At 38.1% G+C, this 16681-nt stretch overlaps 1 protein-coding gene across 1 annotated transcript; it reads left to right on the forward strand.

Moving 5' to 3' along the window:
• Positions 1-401: 401 nt before the first annotated feature.
• On the forward strand, positions 402-677 carry CCDC169 (coiled-coil domain containing 169). The gene has a single exon (XM_066357878.1). It carries the CDS (start codon positions 402-404, stop codon positions 675-677), a length of 276 nt encoding a protein of 91 aa, XP_066213975.1.
• The last annotated feature ends 16004 nt before the right edge of the window (positions 678-16681 follow it).

The following is a 16681-nucleotide window of genomic DNA, read 5'->3' on the forward strand; positions in this document are numbered from 1 at the left end:
CAACACTTTCTTCTCCCCAGCTTTGGGGGTCCCTTTAGGTCTTTTCTAAGATGTGCTGAGGGGAAAGGAGCGAGAAAGTCTCTGAGCTGACACTATGGAGGATGAAAGAGGGCCTCTTTGAAAATATGAGCACTGAACAAGTGAAACTGGGATTATTTGAAGAACTCCATATGAAAGAATTAGTACAACTCTCAGTAATTAAACTAAGACACAAAATAATGGAACGGAAAGCCAAACACACTATTGATATTAAAGGCAATTAATGGAAAAAAACCCTTTATGATATACAACTTGAAGTGAATGATCAATTACAAAGGCAAATAGCTATTCTCAAAAAGAATTTGAAAAAATTCCATGGCGATCCTTCAGATAGACAAGCTCCCATCCATGTCTATGAGTGAATGTCAGTGAAATCCTTAGTTATATTACTTGAAAAGCTAGAAGAAGAAAAATGTCGTCCTGAACATCAAGTGAGACACTATTCACTTAAACTGGAAGAAGTAGCAAAGGCTCATCAAAAGATCAAAGATGAATGCCAAATATGCCTAGCTGAACTATCTCAGGTCTCTGGCTTACACCAAATTTCTAGAAGGCAACAGATGGGTGAACTCCATAGAATGAAAGAGAATACAGTGAAAGCAGGAAGATACAAGACAAGACAGTCAATCAGAAAATAGTAAATGCCAAGAGCAGTTCAGCAAAAAAGAGTAGGAAATCAAAACGTCTTCTAAACCTCAACCCATGATTCAAGAACAGAGTAGAATTCTATTTCTTCTTTTCCATTTGTTATATTCAACTTGTGAAGTTAATGTTTGACACACTTTTTCAGGGAGTGAAATAAATAAGAATAAGCTATTAAACTTCTTAAGTTCCTTTTTCAGAAATCTGTTTCTTTGTCTGTGTGAAAGTAATTTTCTTAATACTTTGGTTTAGTCATGGAAATTATTTTAGAAAGTAATTTTGATTACTTTAAAATTCTAATAGCAGTATTTGTAATTCTAAAAATATTCTAAGAAACCTGAGTGAGGGACATTTAAAATTATCCCAATTAGCCTGACCAGGCGGTGGTGCAGTGGATAGAGCATCAGACTGGGATGCAGAGGACCCAGGTTCAAACATGGGCTCATCTAGTCTGAGCAAAAAGCTCACCATCTTGGACCCAAGACACTGGCTTGAGCAAGGGGTTAGTAGGTCAAGGCACATATGAGAAAGCAATCAATGAACAACTAAGGTGTCACAACAAAAAACTAATAATTGATGCTTCTCATCTCTCCCCGTTCCTGTCTGTCTGTCCCTATCTCTCTCTCCCTCTCTCTCTCTCTCTCTCTCTCTCTCTCTCTCTCTGTAAAAAAAATTATCCCAATTATTGCAATAGTGTATTAGTTGCACATCATATTATAGGGACTCAATCATGTTTAAGTGTTAGTTCTACAGAAGTTACTTTGGAATATTTTCCAGATGTTAGAAAAGGTCTGTGTTAGATTGATGAAATATTGGTGGGGTACAGTAAAGAACGGAAATGGGAGACCTGTGTTCTGATAATGGTTCTGCCCTTTCTAAATTTCTGACTTTTAGTAAATCACTTTTCATTGTATCACTTACATCATTTATAAAATTGTGAATATTTATCTATTTCTTTGAGATTGCTGTGTAGATCAAGGATACTTACTAAATATTTATTTTTTTTTAATGTTTTACCTAGTTCTAAGCTCTGAAGATAATTTGTCATATGAGGTTTTATATGAAAATTAAATCATTTATTGCAATAATAAAAACAAAAATGATGGCCTGACCAGTGGTGGCACAATGGATAGAGTGTCGACCTGGGATGCTGAGAACTCAGGTTCAAATCCCAAGGTCGCCAGCTTGAGCATTTGATCATAGACATGATCGCATGGTCACTGGCTTGAGCAAAGGGTCACTGGCTTGGCTGGAGCTCTCTGGTCAAGGCACATATGAGGAGCAGTCAATGAACAACTAAAGTGATACAACTACGAGTTGATGCTTCTCATCTCTCTCCCTTTTTGTCTTTATCTGTCTCTCTCTCTCTCTTTTTCTCTCTGGCAAAAAAAAAAGATAGCTAGGTATCCTTTTTTAACACTAAAATATGTATTAATCTCAGTATTTTTTAAATTTTTATTTTTTGTTTTTTAGAGATACACAGAGACAGAAAGAGAGAGAGAGAGAGAAACATCGATTTGTTATTCTTCTTATTCATGCCATTATTAATTGATTCTTGTATGTGCTCTGACTGGAGATTGAACCCATAACCTCGGCATGTTGACTAAAGATTGAACCTGCAAAGCTCTAACCAACTGAGATACCTGGCCATGGCCAATATCAGCATTTTTTAAGTTCAGAATTCATAAAGCAAGATCAGTTTAACAATATTAAATGTCTAAATATATTACCAAATATCAAGAAATATAATTTATAGCCCAGACTAAATAGCTCGATTGTTTAGAGCAGTGGTTCTCAACCTTTCTAATGCCATGACCCTGCAATACAGTTCCTCATATTGCGGTGACCCCAAACCAAAAAATAATTTTGGTGGCTACTTCATAACTGTAATTTTGCTACAGTTATGATCCAGAATGTAAATACCTGATATGCATTATGTATTTTCTGATGGCTTTAGGCGACCCCGCCAGGGTCGCGACCCACAGGTTGAGAACCGCTGGTTTAGAGCATTGTGCAATGTGCAAAGGTTGCTGGCTCAAACCCTGCTCAGGGTACATATAGGAACAGAAAAATGTTCTGTCTCTGTCTCTCCCTCTCCCTTTCTCTCTCTCTCTCTTCCTCTCACTCTAAAATCAATAAATATTTTTAAAGTTTTTTTAAAAAATGCTATTTATTAAAAATTATGCAATAATCAAAAAAGACAGATAATAAAGAGTATTATTAAAGATATGGAGAAATTGGGGCCATGGCCAGTTGCCTCAGTGGATAGAGCACAGGCTTGGAGTGCGAAAGCCCTGGATTTAATCCCTAGTCAGGCACACATGAGAAGCGACCGCCTGCTTTTCTTCCTCTCCCTTTCCCCTTTCTTTCTCTTTTCCCCTTCCACAGCCAGTAAATCGATTGGTTCTAGTATCAGCCTCATGCACTGAGAATAACTTGATTGATTGGCGCATCAGCCCCAGACAGGGGTTACCGGGTGGATCCTGGTTGGGGAGCATGTGAAAGTCTGTCTCACTATCTCCCCCCATCTCACTTAAAAAGAAAAAGATATTGAGAAATTGGAATTCTCATACACTGCTGGTGGGGACATAAAATGGCGCAGCTACTTTGGAAAACTATCAGTCAGTTACTCAAAAAGTTAAACATATAGAGTTATATGACTTAGAAATTTCACTCATATATTTAGCCAAGAGAAATAAAAACCTATGTCTACATAAAAACTTGCACACAAATGTTTCTAGCACCATTTATTTATTCATAATAGTCAAAAAGTGAAAACAACCCGAAAGTCCATCAACTGGTGAATGAATAAACAAAAATTGTCATATATCTAAGTAATGGGATATTACTCAGCAATAAAAAGAAATTAAGTATTGGCATATGCTACAATATGGATAAACCTTGAAAATAGTATCTTAGGTGGAAAAAAGCCAATCATTAAATACCATATGTTGCATAATTCCACTTATATAAAATGTCCAGAGCAAGCAAATCTATGGAGACAGACAACAGATTAACGATTGCCTGAGTTAGCAGAGTCAGGGAGAATTTGGGTAATGGGTACAGGATTTCTTTTTGGTATGATGAAAGTGTTCTAAAATTTATCATAGTGATGGTTGCACAATTCTGTGAATAGATTAAAAATTATTGAACTATATGTACACTTTAAATGGGTCAATCATATGTGATATCATTTATATCTTTTTTTTTTTATTTTTGAAGTTTATTAATTAGCCGGCTAGCTATATGGGGCACAATCCCAAATCATGTAGCTCATATCTTAATAATACTCTTATTTTGTTTTTAAAAACTTTATGCCTAGGAAAACAACCCTTAAAAAATGAAGGTCCCACAAAAAAGGCATATTAAGGAGGAAAAATCCTTAGAGAACTAATTGTTATCACATTTGCCTTATGTGAAATAAAAAAACGTTCTCCTGGCTGAATAAGAATTGTAACTCAACCACCAGTAAAAGTAATTACATAGGAAAACCTAAAATACAATATAAATATATTTCTCTTCTCTTCTCACAATTGTTTTAAAAAATCATCTGCATACAACAATAATTATTGAAATATTGTTAAGTTTAGAATATATAAAGATATACTGTCTATGATAATAATAACACAAAGAGGGGACTAGAAAGGGAGTTATATTGCAGCAGTTCTGTATACCAGAAATAAATTAGCATTAATGTGAAGTGTATTGTTTTAAGATGTATATTTTAATACCAACAACAACTACTAAGAAAATAATTTGACAAATAAAGTAAAGAAAATTAAAATGGCACACTAGAAAGTATCTATTTAATGAAAAAGTAAGCAGTAAAGAAGAAATAGAGGAGAAAATACATGAGACATACATATAGAAAACAGCAGTTATAAGTAACTACATTTATATTATAACCAACAACAACATTAAATGTAATAAGCACTAAAATAAAAAACAAAAGACTATCAAACTAGATTTAAAAGCAGGATTTAACTATATGCTGTCTAGAACATATACACTTATTATTTTTTTATTTTTCAATTATAGTTGATATACATTATTATATTAGCTTCAGCTGTACACCCCAGTGATTAGACATTATGTAACTTGATACTATGCATAGTTATTAGAATATTATTGACTATATTCCCTATGCTGTACTTAACATCCCCATAACTATTCTGTAACAACCAGTTTGTACTTCTCAATCCCTTCACCTTTTTCCCCCACCTCCCCCACCCCTTCTCCCATCTGTAGAACATCTACACTTTGGATTCAAGGCATGAACAGGTTGTAAGGATGGAAATGATGTACTGTGCCCTTGATGGCGAACTTTTTTGTAAAAACTGCCCACTTTTGCAGTGCTGGTCCCTCCCGCCCACTAGTGGGCGTTCCAGCTTTCATGATGGGTCAATCACGGTGCCCTTTGGTTACTCCATACTGACTACCAAGGTACTATGCAAATAATAATCATTAGAAAACTGTCATGGCTCTCCTAATGCATTAGTTTTCTATTGCTGTGTAAAAAACTGCCACAAATTTTAGCTAAAACAATACCCATTTACAAGAGTTCTGTAAGTCAAAAGGCTAAGGTAGGTTCTCTGTTCAAGGTTTCAGAAAGCCAAAATCAAGGTGTTAGCCAGGCTGGCCTCAATCTGGAAGCTCTAAGGAAGATCTGCTTCCAAACAAATAAACAAAAATAATAATAATCTACTTCAAAGTTCGAAGAATCTGCTTCCCAGTTCAGCTTGTTATAAAGTGTGTTAGAAATATGTCCACGTCAAGGTGGCAAGTCCGGCAGTTATGTTAGTGGAGAGTATGAGCTGATAAGTATATGTAAAGATTAGTGGTATTTTTGTGTAATTAAAGGGAAAGAGTTGTGGTCATAGTCGGAAATGTAAGGCGGGAGATTGTGGTGGAAATGTGGAGGAAAGTAGTAGAAGAAGGCACTGGGGAGTGAGTGGTCCTCTGCCCAAAGGGCTGAGGAATTGACTGAGATGAGGCAACTGTCTCCTCGGGAAAGCAGTAATCTCCATTAATTTTTAGAATAACACAGATGGAAGTAAGCAGACTTCCCTTTAGGCATGGGAATGTAGAAGTGTACATTTTAGCATAGATCAAGGAGTATAACTGGATCATGAGCTAAGCATATAGTGAGCTCAGAAAATATAATAAGATCTTTAGTATTAAAAGAAGAAAAGAAAAACTGTCCTATGTCCAATTTGTGGGCATTAATTGGGTGGAAATCCAGAACAGGGAATGAAGTCATTGCCAATGGTGAGGTCTTAGGCTGGGGTGATGTTCTATGAAACAATGTCATCTCCAGCAGCAAGCTTCTGGGGCAGGGCAATGTCTCCTAGGATATGGGATTTGGGGTATCCTTTTTAAGGAGGTAACCACTCAAGTTGTTGTGGGTTTTAGCATTAGCCATGTTTGGCTGAAGCATTGGCTGATTTGGAGGGTTGGGCCTCTGCATTGTAAATCAGTGAAAGCATCCAGACCAGTGGTAATAAGACCACAGTTGCCAGAATGGTGTGCAGTTGCACTTGACAAATTTCAGAGTTTTGGTAGCAGTTTAGGATCAAATGGTTCCTATATTAGATGAGCAACTGCCTGGCCTATATGATAATCTGTGGTTAATGGATTCTAGGAAAATATGCATCCTTGATCTGGCCTCCAGCCCTTATAGGGTGGGGTAAGATAAAAAATTTATAAAGATAAGTCCCCGACAGAATTCTTCAGTGGCTAGAGTGTCATCCAGCATGACAGGTTTGCAGGTTCAATCCCAGGTCACGGCACTTACAAGAAGTAACCAAAAGTGCACAGCTAAATGGAACAACTAAGTGGAACAAGTTGATGTTTATCTCTCTCTCCTTTCCTCTCTTTCTCTCAAATAAATGGGGGAAACTATTTTTTAATTTATAAAGATAAGTTAAGGGGTGGGACAAGATAGAGACTCATTTATGAGTTTACTTAGACTGAAAATTGAAAAGGAGTCAAAGAGACCATTATGTCTCTTAGCTAAATGGGCTATTTGGAACCTATTAAGGACATGAAAGTTCTATAAACGTCTTTTCCAGCATTGTGTATTTGAGAAGTGAAATGTACGCCTTTATGGACGAGGACAACAGTGTGGTGATTGTCTGGGGGAGCAGGTTGGGGGAGGTGTAAGAGAGTATGGGGAGATAAATGATGATAAACAGAGTTTGACTTGGGTGGTGAACACAATACATCGTACAGTTGATGTGTTTGTATGTACTGATTTTTTAGAGAGCAGATAGAGAAAAAAGGGTGAGGGAGGAGCAGGAAGCATCAAATAGCAGTAGCTGTTTCTCTTATGTGCCTTGACCGGGCAAGTCAAGGGCCTCAAACCAGCAACTTCAGCATTCTAGGTCAACATTCTGTCCACTGCACCACCACAAGTCAGGAGCTAAAGTTTCTTTAGTGAAGGACTTTGCAAAAGCCTAACAAGAGTGCCTGTTGATTTTTATTTGGGTGTAAAATTTGTAAATGAGAACTATGTTGTTATTAGAACCCAAGAAGGAGCCTAACCAGTGGTGGCACAGTGAAGAGAGCATCGACCTGGGATGCTGAGATCCCAGGTTCGAAACCCCAAGGTCACCAGCTTGAGCGTGGCTTATCTGACTTGAGTGCAGGCTCACCAACTTGAGTACAGAGTCAACATGATCCCATGGTCACTAGCTTGAGCCCAAAAGTCACTGGCTTGGTTTGAGCATCCCCAGTTGAGGCACGCACAAGAAGCAATCAATGAACAACTAAGGTGACACAACCACGGATTGATGTTTCTCATCTTTCTCCCTTCCTCTGTCTCTCTCTCTCAAAACAAGCAAACAACAACAACAACAAAAACAACAACAACAACAACAAGGGCTAAAAAATATTGAATTTGTTTGATTTGTGTGTCTTTAATAGATGTATCTAATGAATCTCCTTGAAGTAGAATTTTATCCGTGTAATGTCATACCTGTGCTCTTGGAGGAAGGTGGATGGAGTTAATATCTTGTCTGTAAAGAGTTAATATCTTGTCTGTGTGCGATGGCAATCTGGTGAAGTTCCCCACTGATGACCTGGAAAAGGTATGTTATCTCTCTTCAGAGCTAAAGGTAAAGCTGTCGAAATAGTGGACAGAAAATGATAACTAAATCTATAAAAGCAAAATATTTACCACTTGCTGACTGAAGAGAATCAGTAATTTTAATAATATTGGGTATCTGGTATGGGAACCATAGCATAAAGGTTGAATTAATACATCATGAGGAGTCGAGTACAGAAGCACACGAATGCATGCACGTGCGCGTGCGCGCGCATGTGCGCACACACACACACACACATTTTTCTTCTCTTTCTCTCCAGACTTAAGGACAGGCACATATGAGAAGCAACTACTACGAGTTGATGCTTCTACTCTTATTCCCCTTTCTCTCTCTGTTCTCTCTGTAAAAATCAATTAAAATATTTTATTTATTTATTTTTACAGAGAGAGGAGTAGGGGTATGAGAAGTAGATGCTCCACTGTAGCTGTTCACTGTTCATTGGTTGCTTATCAATATGTGCCTTAACCGGGCAAGCCCAGGGTTTTGAACCAGCAAACTCAGTGTTCCAGGTTGGCACATTATCCACTGTCCCACCACAGGCCAGGCAGAACCAGGTTAACTATTTCAACTGGGCGTCCATGAGATCCCATTTTATTAAGTCAATATACATGTGTCAAAGACTTACTTTAATTTTCATTTATTATTTATTATGCCAGATTATTTATGTTCAATATGGAATATTTTAGGGCCGTGAGTATTGTGACTTTGGAAAGGCTGGAGTTAGAGTGAGGCATACCCTTTTTTTAATTTCCATTATATTTGGTTACCTTCTTAAGACTATAGGGTACACAGCAGTTTAAATTTAGTAACCAGCAGATCCTTATAGCTCCCCCAGGTACAACTATAATTTGAATCCTGTCTTGATTAAGTCTATAAAGTTCTTGTCAATTGGTGTGTTTTAGCAAACATTAAAATTAATTTAGAACCAAGGTTTAGAGGCACAAAAGTCAACTAGTACTCTTTTTATTATTTTGTTATATACGGTAAATGTTTTAGCATATTAATTTTGGATTTCTAACAGGATTAAATTATGGGAGTTTGTTTTAATTTAGTTATGCAGTATATATACAATTCATTATTATATACTTATACTAAAATATTATACTGTATATGTATATATAATATATTTATCTTTTTTTCTCTCCCTGTATCTAGTAATTTATTTTAAAATCAATAAATAATCCAGGACTAACATAATGTTTGTTAGAGCTGGAATTTACTCAGTACATAAGGTTTCAAGTTCTCTTTTTCTTTCCCTTGGGCTTTAACCACCTAAAGCAGGCATCCCCAAACTACAGCCTGAGTGCCGCATGCGGCCCCCCGAGACCATTTGTCAGGCCCGTCGCACTTCCAGAAGGGGCACCTCTTTCTTTGGTGGTCAGGGAGAGGAGCACTGTATGTGGCGGCCCTCAAATGGTCTGAGGGACAATGAGCTGACCCCCTGTGTAAAAAGTTTGGGGACCCCTGAAAAGTGTCAGTCTTTTCCTTTTTTTCTTTTTTTTTCTTTTTCTCCTGTCTTAGGCTTGTAGCCTCCTACAGTCTCAGTCTTTTTCTTCTAGCTGATAAAAGTAAAAGAAGGAAGAGAAAAGGGACCTCTTGCCTCTAGGCAACTTCTCCCTGAGACCATCCTTGTCCCTATTAAACTTTCTTTTATTTTCCTTTTAGAATTGCCTATATTTCTAGGTGGCTAAACTCTGCTCCATTTTTTTCTTTTTAATATTTCCCTGATAAGCTCTTGATTGTCTCTGATGGCCTCCGCTGAGTGTTGGCCTCCTTTTCTAAGATGTCTCGATCAACCTCTGAGGGATTGGGGTTGACATATAGGAGAGCAACAGAGCCCTCAGCTTTATCTTTTAAATTGTCTGTTTTGTTGTGATTTGGTTTGAAGAAGGAGACTCATAGCATGTCTATAGGCAGCAGCATTTAAGTGTGCCCAAGCACAATGACCTGGAGATTTGTAATCTCAAACAAGCTAAGAAACCCCCTCAGATGTTTTAAGGTGAAGTAGGATTAAAGGGCCCTTTCCCCACCCACATCTTTTTTATTAAATATTGAACCACAGGTCTCCAAGGAAAGAATCCCTTACATCCCACTTGGTCAGAGGACAAATTATGACAGCAGTAAAGCAGCAACAATGAAGAGATTGTCCTTTGAAACATCAGTTTACTTTTGGGTTCTATGGTTTGCCATGAAGGCAGCACCCTGAGCTTCATCACCAGCCGGTTCCTGTAGTTCACAGATGAACTCTTTAACAGGAACTCCCCAAAGAGCACACCAATGCCTTAATCGCTTATGGAGAAAGGAGACTCTGGCAGGGAGCCAAGTGCCCACTGCTGTGTTCAGCACTGGTGGATCAGTTGATGAGACTCAAGCCCAACATAGTCTCATCAGAGAAAGCTTCCCTTCACTCCCTTGAAGTAAAGGTGAAGGACTTGGTTTTGTAAACTGTCAGACACCAATTGACCATAATATAAAGGTTCATTTATGGAATCTCCATTCTGTTCCACTGATCTATATTTCTACCTTTATGTCAGTATCACTATCTTGGTAACTGGTTTTATAGTAAGTTTTGAAATATGGAAACAAAATTCTCCCACTGACTCTTTTTCAAAGTTTGGGCCAGGGGTAGTCAACCTTTTTATACCTACAGCCCACTTTTGTATATCTGTTAGTAGTAAAATTTTTGAACCGCCCACTGGTTCCACAGTAATGGTGATTTATAAAGTAGGGAAGTAACTTTACTTTATAAAATTTATAAAGCAGAGTCACAGTAAGTTAAAGTATATAATAATAATTACTTACCAAGTACTTTATGTCAGATTTTCGCTAAGTTTGGCATCATAAATCCTTATAAAACAACTTACTATAGTTAAATCTATCTTTTTATTTATACTTTAGTTGCTCCGCTACCGCCCACCATGAAAGCTGGAATGCCCACTAGTGGGCGGTAGGGACCAGGTTGACAACCATTGGTTTAGGCTATTCTGGATTATTTGAATTTCCATATGCATTTTTGGATCAGCCTCTTAATTTCTGATCCTCTCGCAAAAGAAAAAAAAAAACTCCTGGGATTTTTATAAGGATTCCATTCAATTTATACATCAATTTATGGAATTTCTTTCCATTTATGTAGGTCTTTAATTTCCTTCAGCAATGTATTTTATATTTTTTTGTGTGTATCTTGCACTTTTTTGCTAATTTTTTTCAAGCATTTTATTCTTTCTGATGCTGTTATGAACAACATTGTCTTTCTAATTTCATCCACATTTCTTATTGCTCACATAACAATCCAATGTGGAAATGATTGTCTTTTCAACAAATGGTACTAAGACAATTGGATATCCACAAGAAAAAGGTAAATTGAGATGATCCTTATCTCACACCATACACAAAAAAATGACTCAAAATGGATCAGACCTAAAGTGAAAGCTGAAATTATAAAACTTTTAGAAATAAACATAGGAAAGAAGCTTTATGATTAATTTTCTCGTGGCTGTATCACTGAGGGCTATACTAATTCAAATTTCACCAACTTAACCAAATTGATATTTATTGAACACTCCAACCAACAACAGAATACACATATTTTAAATGCACATGGAACATTTACCAGTATATATCATATTTTAAGCCATAAACAAGTCTCAATGTATTGTAAAAGATTCAAGTAAATAACAGAAATGTTTTGCCTAACCACATGGTGCTGCAGTTGATACAGCTTCAGCCTGGGATGCTGAGGACCCAGGTTTTGAAACCCAGAAGTTGCCAACTAAAGCATAGGCTCATCCGGTTTGAGCATGGGGTCGCCTGTTTGAGCTTGGTATCATAGACATGACTCATGGTCGCTGGCTTGAGCCCAAGGTCACTGGCTTGAGCAAGGTGTCACTTGCTTAGCTGAAGCTCCCTTCCACTCCCCAGCATCAAGCACATATGTGAAAGCATTCAATGAACAACTAAGGTGCTACAAGTATAAATTGATGCTGCTCATGTCTCTCTCTTCCTGTCTGTCCCTGTCTGTCCTTCTCTCTCTGTCTCTCACTAAAAATAAATAAATAAATAACAGAAAGATTTCTAAAAAATCCCAAAATATACTGCTCGCAAAAATTACGGGATGTTTCAAAATACACTTTCAAGATCAGGGAATATGCAGATACTCCAGTATTTTCAGCCTTTTGTATAGTGTCATTTTCACCAATGAAATGAAAATTGGTTTTGCATCTCATTTGCATAATCTAACAACTTTTTTACTTGTTTGCTTTTCTGATGTTCTTGTTTAATAAAAAAATCAAATGCTTCTTTTATTATTGCTTCATATTCATCTTGAAATATCCCCTAATTTTTGTGAGCAGCATATTATCCTGCTATCAAAACCAAAGAAATTACACCTGACCAGGCGGTGGTGTAGTGGATAGAGTGTCAGACTGGGATGTGGAGGACCCAGGTTCGAGACCTCGAGGTCGCCAGCTTGAGTGCAGGCTCATCTGGTTTGAGCAAAAGCTCACCAGCTTGGACTCAAGCAAGGGGTTACTCGGCCTGCTGTAGCCTCACGGTCAAGGCACATATGAGAAATCAATCAATGAACAACTAAGGTGTCACAACAAAAACTGATGATTGATGCTTCTCATATCTCTTCGTTCCTGTCTGTCTGTCCCTATCTATCCCTCTCTCTCTGTCTCTGTAAAAAAAAATTACAAAAACAGAAAACCACAGACCAAGATCTGTCATGATTATATGCAAAAAAATCTAAACAGTCAACAAATGGTGTTGAGGCAGCTGGATATCCACATGTGGAAGAATGCATCTGGACTCCTATTTCATGCCATATGCAAATTTAAGTCATGGAACTTAAGACTTACATTTAGAACTACCATATTTCCCATGTATAAGATGCACACTTTTTTGAAAAATGTGGGGTCTAAAAACTGGATGCGTCTTAAACAGTGATTGTCAAGTCATTTAAGAAGTGTGGCATTTCAAATGCCATAGATGGAACTGAGGACGAGGCAATATATGAAGACAGCGATTTGTCATCAGACACGGAAGAGGACAAGCTAATGGATGGGAGTTTTGACAGTGATGAGGAGTTGTTTGAATTTTATGATGGATAAAACCTGAGTTCAATAAATTTATATAATACATTTTTTAAATTCTGGGCCCCAAAATTAAGGTGTGTTTTTTACATGGGGGAATATGATAAATGTAAGCACTGTAACTATAAAACTCTTAGAATAAAACAGAAGACTAATTTTTGAGACCTTGGGTTAAGCAAGGTTTCTTAAATACAACACACACACCAAAAAAAGATAAATTAGATTTGCATCAAAGTTGAAAGCTCTTGTCCTTCAAAGGACACCAGCAAAAAAATGGAAAGAGAACCCATTTTGGGGGGATTTGGGAATGGGAGAAAATATTTGCAAGTCATGTATTTGATAAGGGGCTTGTATCAAGAATATATAAAGAACTTTGCAATTCAATAATAAAAAAAGAAAAATAACCCAAATAAAAATTGTGCAAAGGATTTGAATTAATATTTTTCCAAAGAAAATATAAAAGTGGCAAATAAGCAAATGTAAAATGTTCAATATCATTAGTCATTAGGGAAATACAAATCAAAACTACACTGAAGGTCCTGACAGCTTAGTTCAGTGGGTTACAGTGTCGTTTGGTTCAATCACCAGTTAAGGCACACACGGGAAGAGACCAATGAATGCACAACTAAGCAGAACAACACATTAATGCTTCTCTCTCTCTCTTCCTTCCTCTCTCTAAAATCAATTAATAAATAATAATTTTAAAATAAATAAATAATTTAAAAATTATTTAAAAGCTACATTGATATACAACTTCTCGCTCATCAGAATAGGTATAATCAAATAGACAGAATCAAAGTTTTGATGAGGCTGTGGAAAAACTGGAAGTCTCAGCCTGACCAGGTGGTGGTGCAGTGAATAGAGCCTCGGACTGGGATGTGGAAGGACCCAGGTTCAAGACCCCAAGGTTGCCAGCTTGAGCGCGGGCTCATCTGGCTTGAGCCAAAAAAAGCTCACCAGCTTGGACCCAAGGTCGCTGGCTCGAGCAAGGGGTTACTCAGTCTACTGAAGGCCCGCGGTCAAGGCACATATGAGAAAGCAATCAATGAACAACTAAGGAGTCCCAACGAAAAACTGATGATTGATGCTTCTCATCTCTCTCTGTTCCTGTCTGTCTGTCCCTATCTCTCTCTCTCTCTGACTCTCTCTCTGTCCCTGTTAAAAAAACAAACAAAAAAAAAAAAACTGGAAGTCTCAGACACTGTTGGTGAAACCTGAAAAATAGGTGGAGAGTTCATTACCTTGTGACCTAGGAATTACACTCTTAGTTATATATCCAAGAGAAATGATAATGTTAAGTTTACACAAAAACCTGTATACAAATGGTCATCATGTATGAAATGTTCAACATGGATGAACTTCAGAAAAAAAAATTTTAAGTAAAGGCAAAGATAAACAAATGGGAATACATCAAACTAAGAGTCTTCTGCACAGCAAAAGAAAATTATACTAAGTGAAAGAAGCCAGTCACAATGTATTATATATTGAATGATTTCATTCGCATCAAAGGTCCAGAATAAACAAATCTATAGAGACAGAAAGCAATTAGTGGTTGCCTAGAGCTGGGAAGGATTGGAGGGGAACAAGTCAGAAGGTCCAGTATGTATCTTTTTTTTTTAACACTCTATCAATTCTCCAAGTCTCAGCAGACACTGACTGGGAGTCCTGACTACCCAGAGATAGGTCAGATTTCACAGGTTAAAGGATCCATCCTACAAGATTGCCCCCACTTCACGTGCCAATAGCAAGTCCATGTTGTCATCTGTGCTCTGACCAACTGGCTATAAATCAGAGGTTCCCACAACCCCTTCTTAGGTTCAATTATTTTGTTAGAGAGGCTCACAGAACTCAGGAAAACGTTTACTTACTAGGTTAACCTTTATTAGAAAACAATGTAACTCAGGAAGAGCCAAATGGAAGAGATGCACAGGGCAAAGTAGGGCAAGGGGTGCAGAGTCCCCATGTTCCCTGGGCATGCCATTCTGAACCGTGTCCTTCTGAGGTTTTATGGAGGCGTCATGACATAGCATGACTGATTAAATCTTTGATCATTAGTGATTTAATTCGATCTCTCACCCCTCTCCCTTCCCCAGAGATGAAGGAAAGAGGGGCTGAAAGTTCCAACCTATTAATTATGGTTGGTTCCCTGGCAACAAGCCCCCACCCATAGATTACTTAGGGGCTTTTCAAAAGTCACCTCATAAACATACTCGGGTGTGAAAGGCACTTCTTATGAATGATGAAAGGCATTCCTATCAGAAAACTCCAAGAGTGTTGGGAGCTTTGTGCCAGGACTCTGGGATAAAGCTCAATATAGTTCCTATTATATTGATACTAGGGGGGGGGGGGGATGGCTATAAGGTTTCTTTGGGCGGTAATGAAACTGCTCTAAAATTTATTGTGGTAGTGCTTGCACAACTGTGTGAATATACTAAAACCCCTTGAATTGTACACTTTTAAAAAAGAGAGGAGGAGCTATTTACTATACACAAAAATCTGAATAAATCTGCATTGGAAAAAAGAAATCCAATCCCAAGAAGTTGCATCTTCTATGATTCTGTATAAGAAAATTCTGGAACTTACAGAGCAGATCAGTGGTTGCCAGGCATTAACGAGGAGGCAGGGGTTGGAGGGAAGCGGGTGTGCTACAAAAGGGCCACATGACTCATCCTTATGGCAATGGGACTTTCTGTACCTTGACTGCAGCCATATCAGTATCCTGATTGTAGTATTAGAGTTTGCAAGGTGTTACCATTAGGACAAAATAGGTAAAGGATACACAGGCACTCTCTCTATATTACCTTTTATAATTTGTATGTGGATCTACAATTATCTCAAAATTAAAAGTTTAGCCCTGGCCGGTTGGCTCAGCGGTAGAGCGTCAGTCCAGCATGTGCAAGTGCTGGGTTGATTCCCGGTCAGGGTACACAGGAGAGGCGACCATCTGCTTCTCCACCCCTCCCCCTTCTTTCTCTTTCTCTTTCTTCTTTCTCTTTCTTCTTTCTCTCTTGCTCTTGCTCTCGCTCTCCCTCTCCCTCCCACCCTCTGTCTCTCTTCCCCTCCCGCAGCCACGGCTCGGTTTGTGCAAGTTCGCCTGGGGCGCTCAGGATGACTCTGTGGCCTCATCCATCTCAGGAGCTAAAAGATCCCGTGGACCAGCGGCCTCAGATGGGAGGAGCATCACCCTTAGGGGGCTTGCCGGGTAGATCCGGGTCGGGGTGCCTGTGGGATTCTGTGTCTGCCTCCCTGCCTCTATTTAATATTTTTTAAAAATTAAAAGTTTACTTTAAAAAAGAATAAAATGGCATAATCAATGTAAAAGCACTGTCTTAGTCCATTCAAGCTGCTATAACAAAATAACAAAGACTAGGTGGTTTATAAACAACAGAACTTTAGTTCTTATAGTTGTGGGGGCTACTAGTTCAAGATTAAGACGCCAGCATAGCTGGGTGAGAACTCTCTTCCTGATTCACAGCCAGTGCCTTCTTGCTGAGTCTTCACATTGTAGAAGGGGGCAAGGGAGCTTGCTGGGGGTCCCTTTTATAAGGGTACAAATCTCATTCATGAGGGCTCCACCCTTGTGATCTAATCACCCCCAAAGACCCCACTTCTAATATCATCACCTTGGGGATTATGAATTTGGGAGGGACATGAACATTCAGACCATAACAAGAGCATTGTAAATTCTAAAATTATGTTCAAATAATTATTATGCATCTTTTATGAGAATGAATAGCATTAAACTGTTATGTCTTTATTCACTCACTAATTCAAAACAATATTTATTGAGCCCCTACTATGTTC

The sequence above is a fragment of the Saccopteryx leptura genome, chromosome X (assembly GCF_036850995.1).
Source record: "Saccopteryx leptura isolate mSacLep1 chromosome X, mSacLep1_pri_phased_curated, whole genome shotgun sequence".
NCBI lineage: Eukaryota > Metazoa > Chordata > Mammalia > Chiroptera > Emballonuridae > Saccopteryx > Saccopteryx leptura.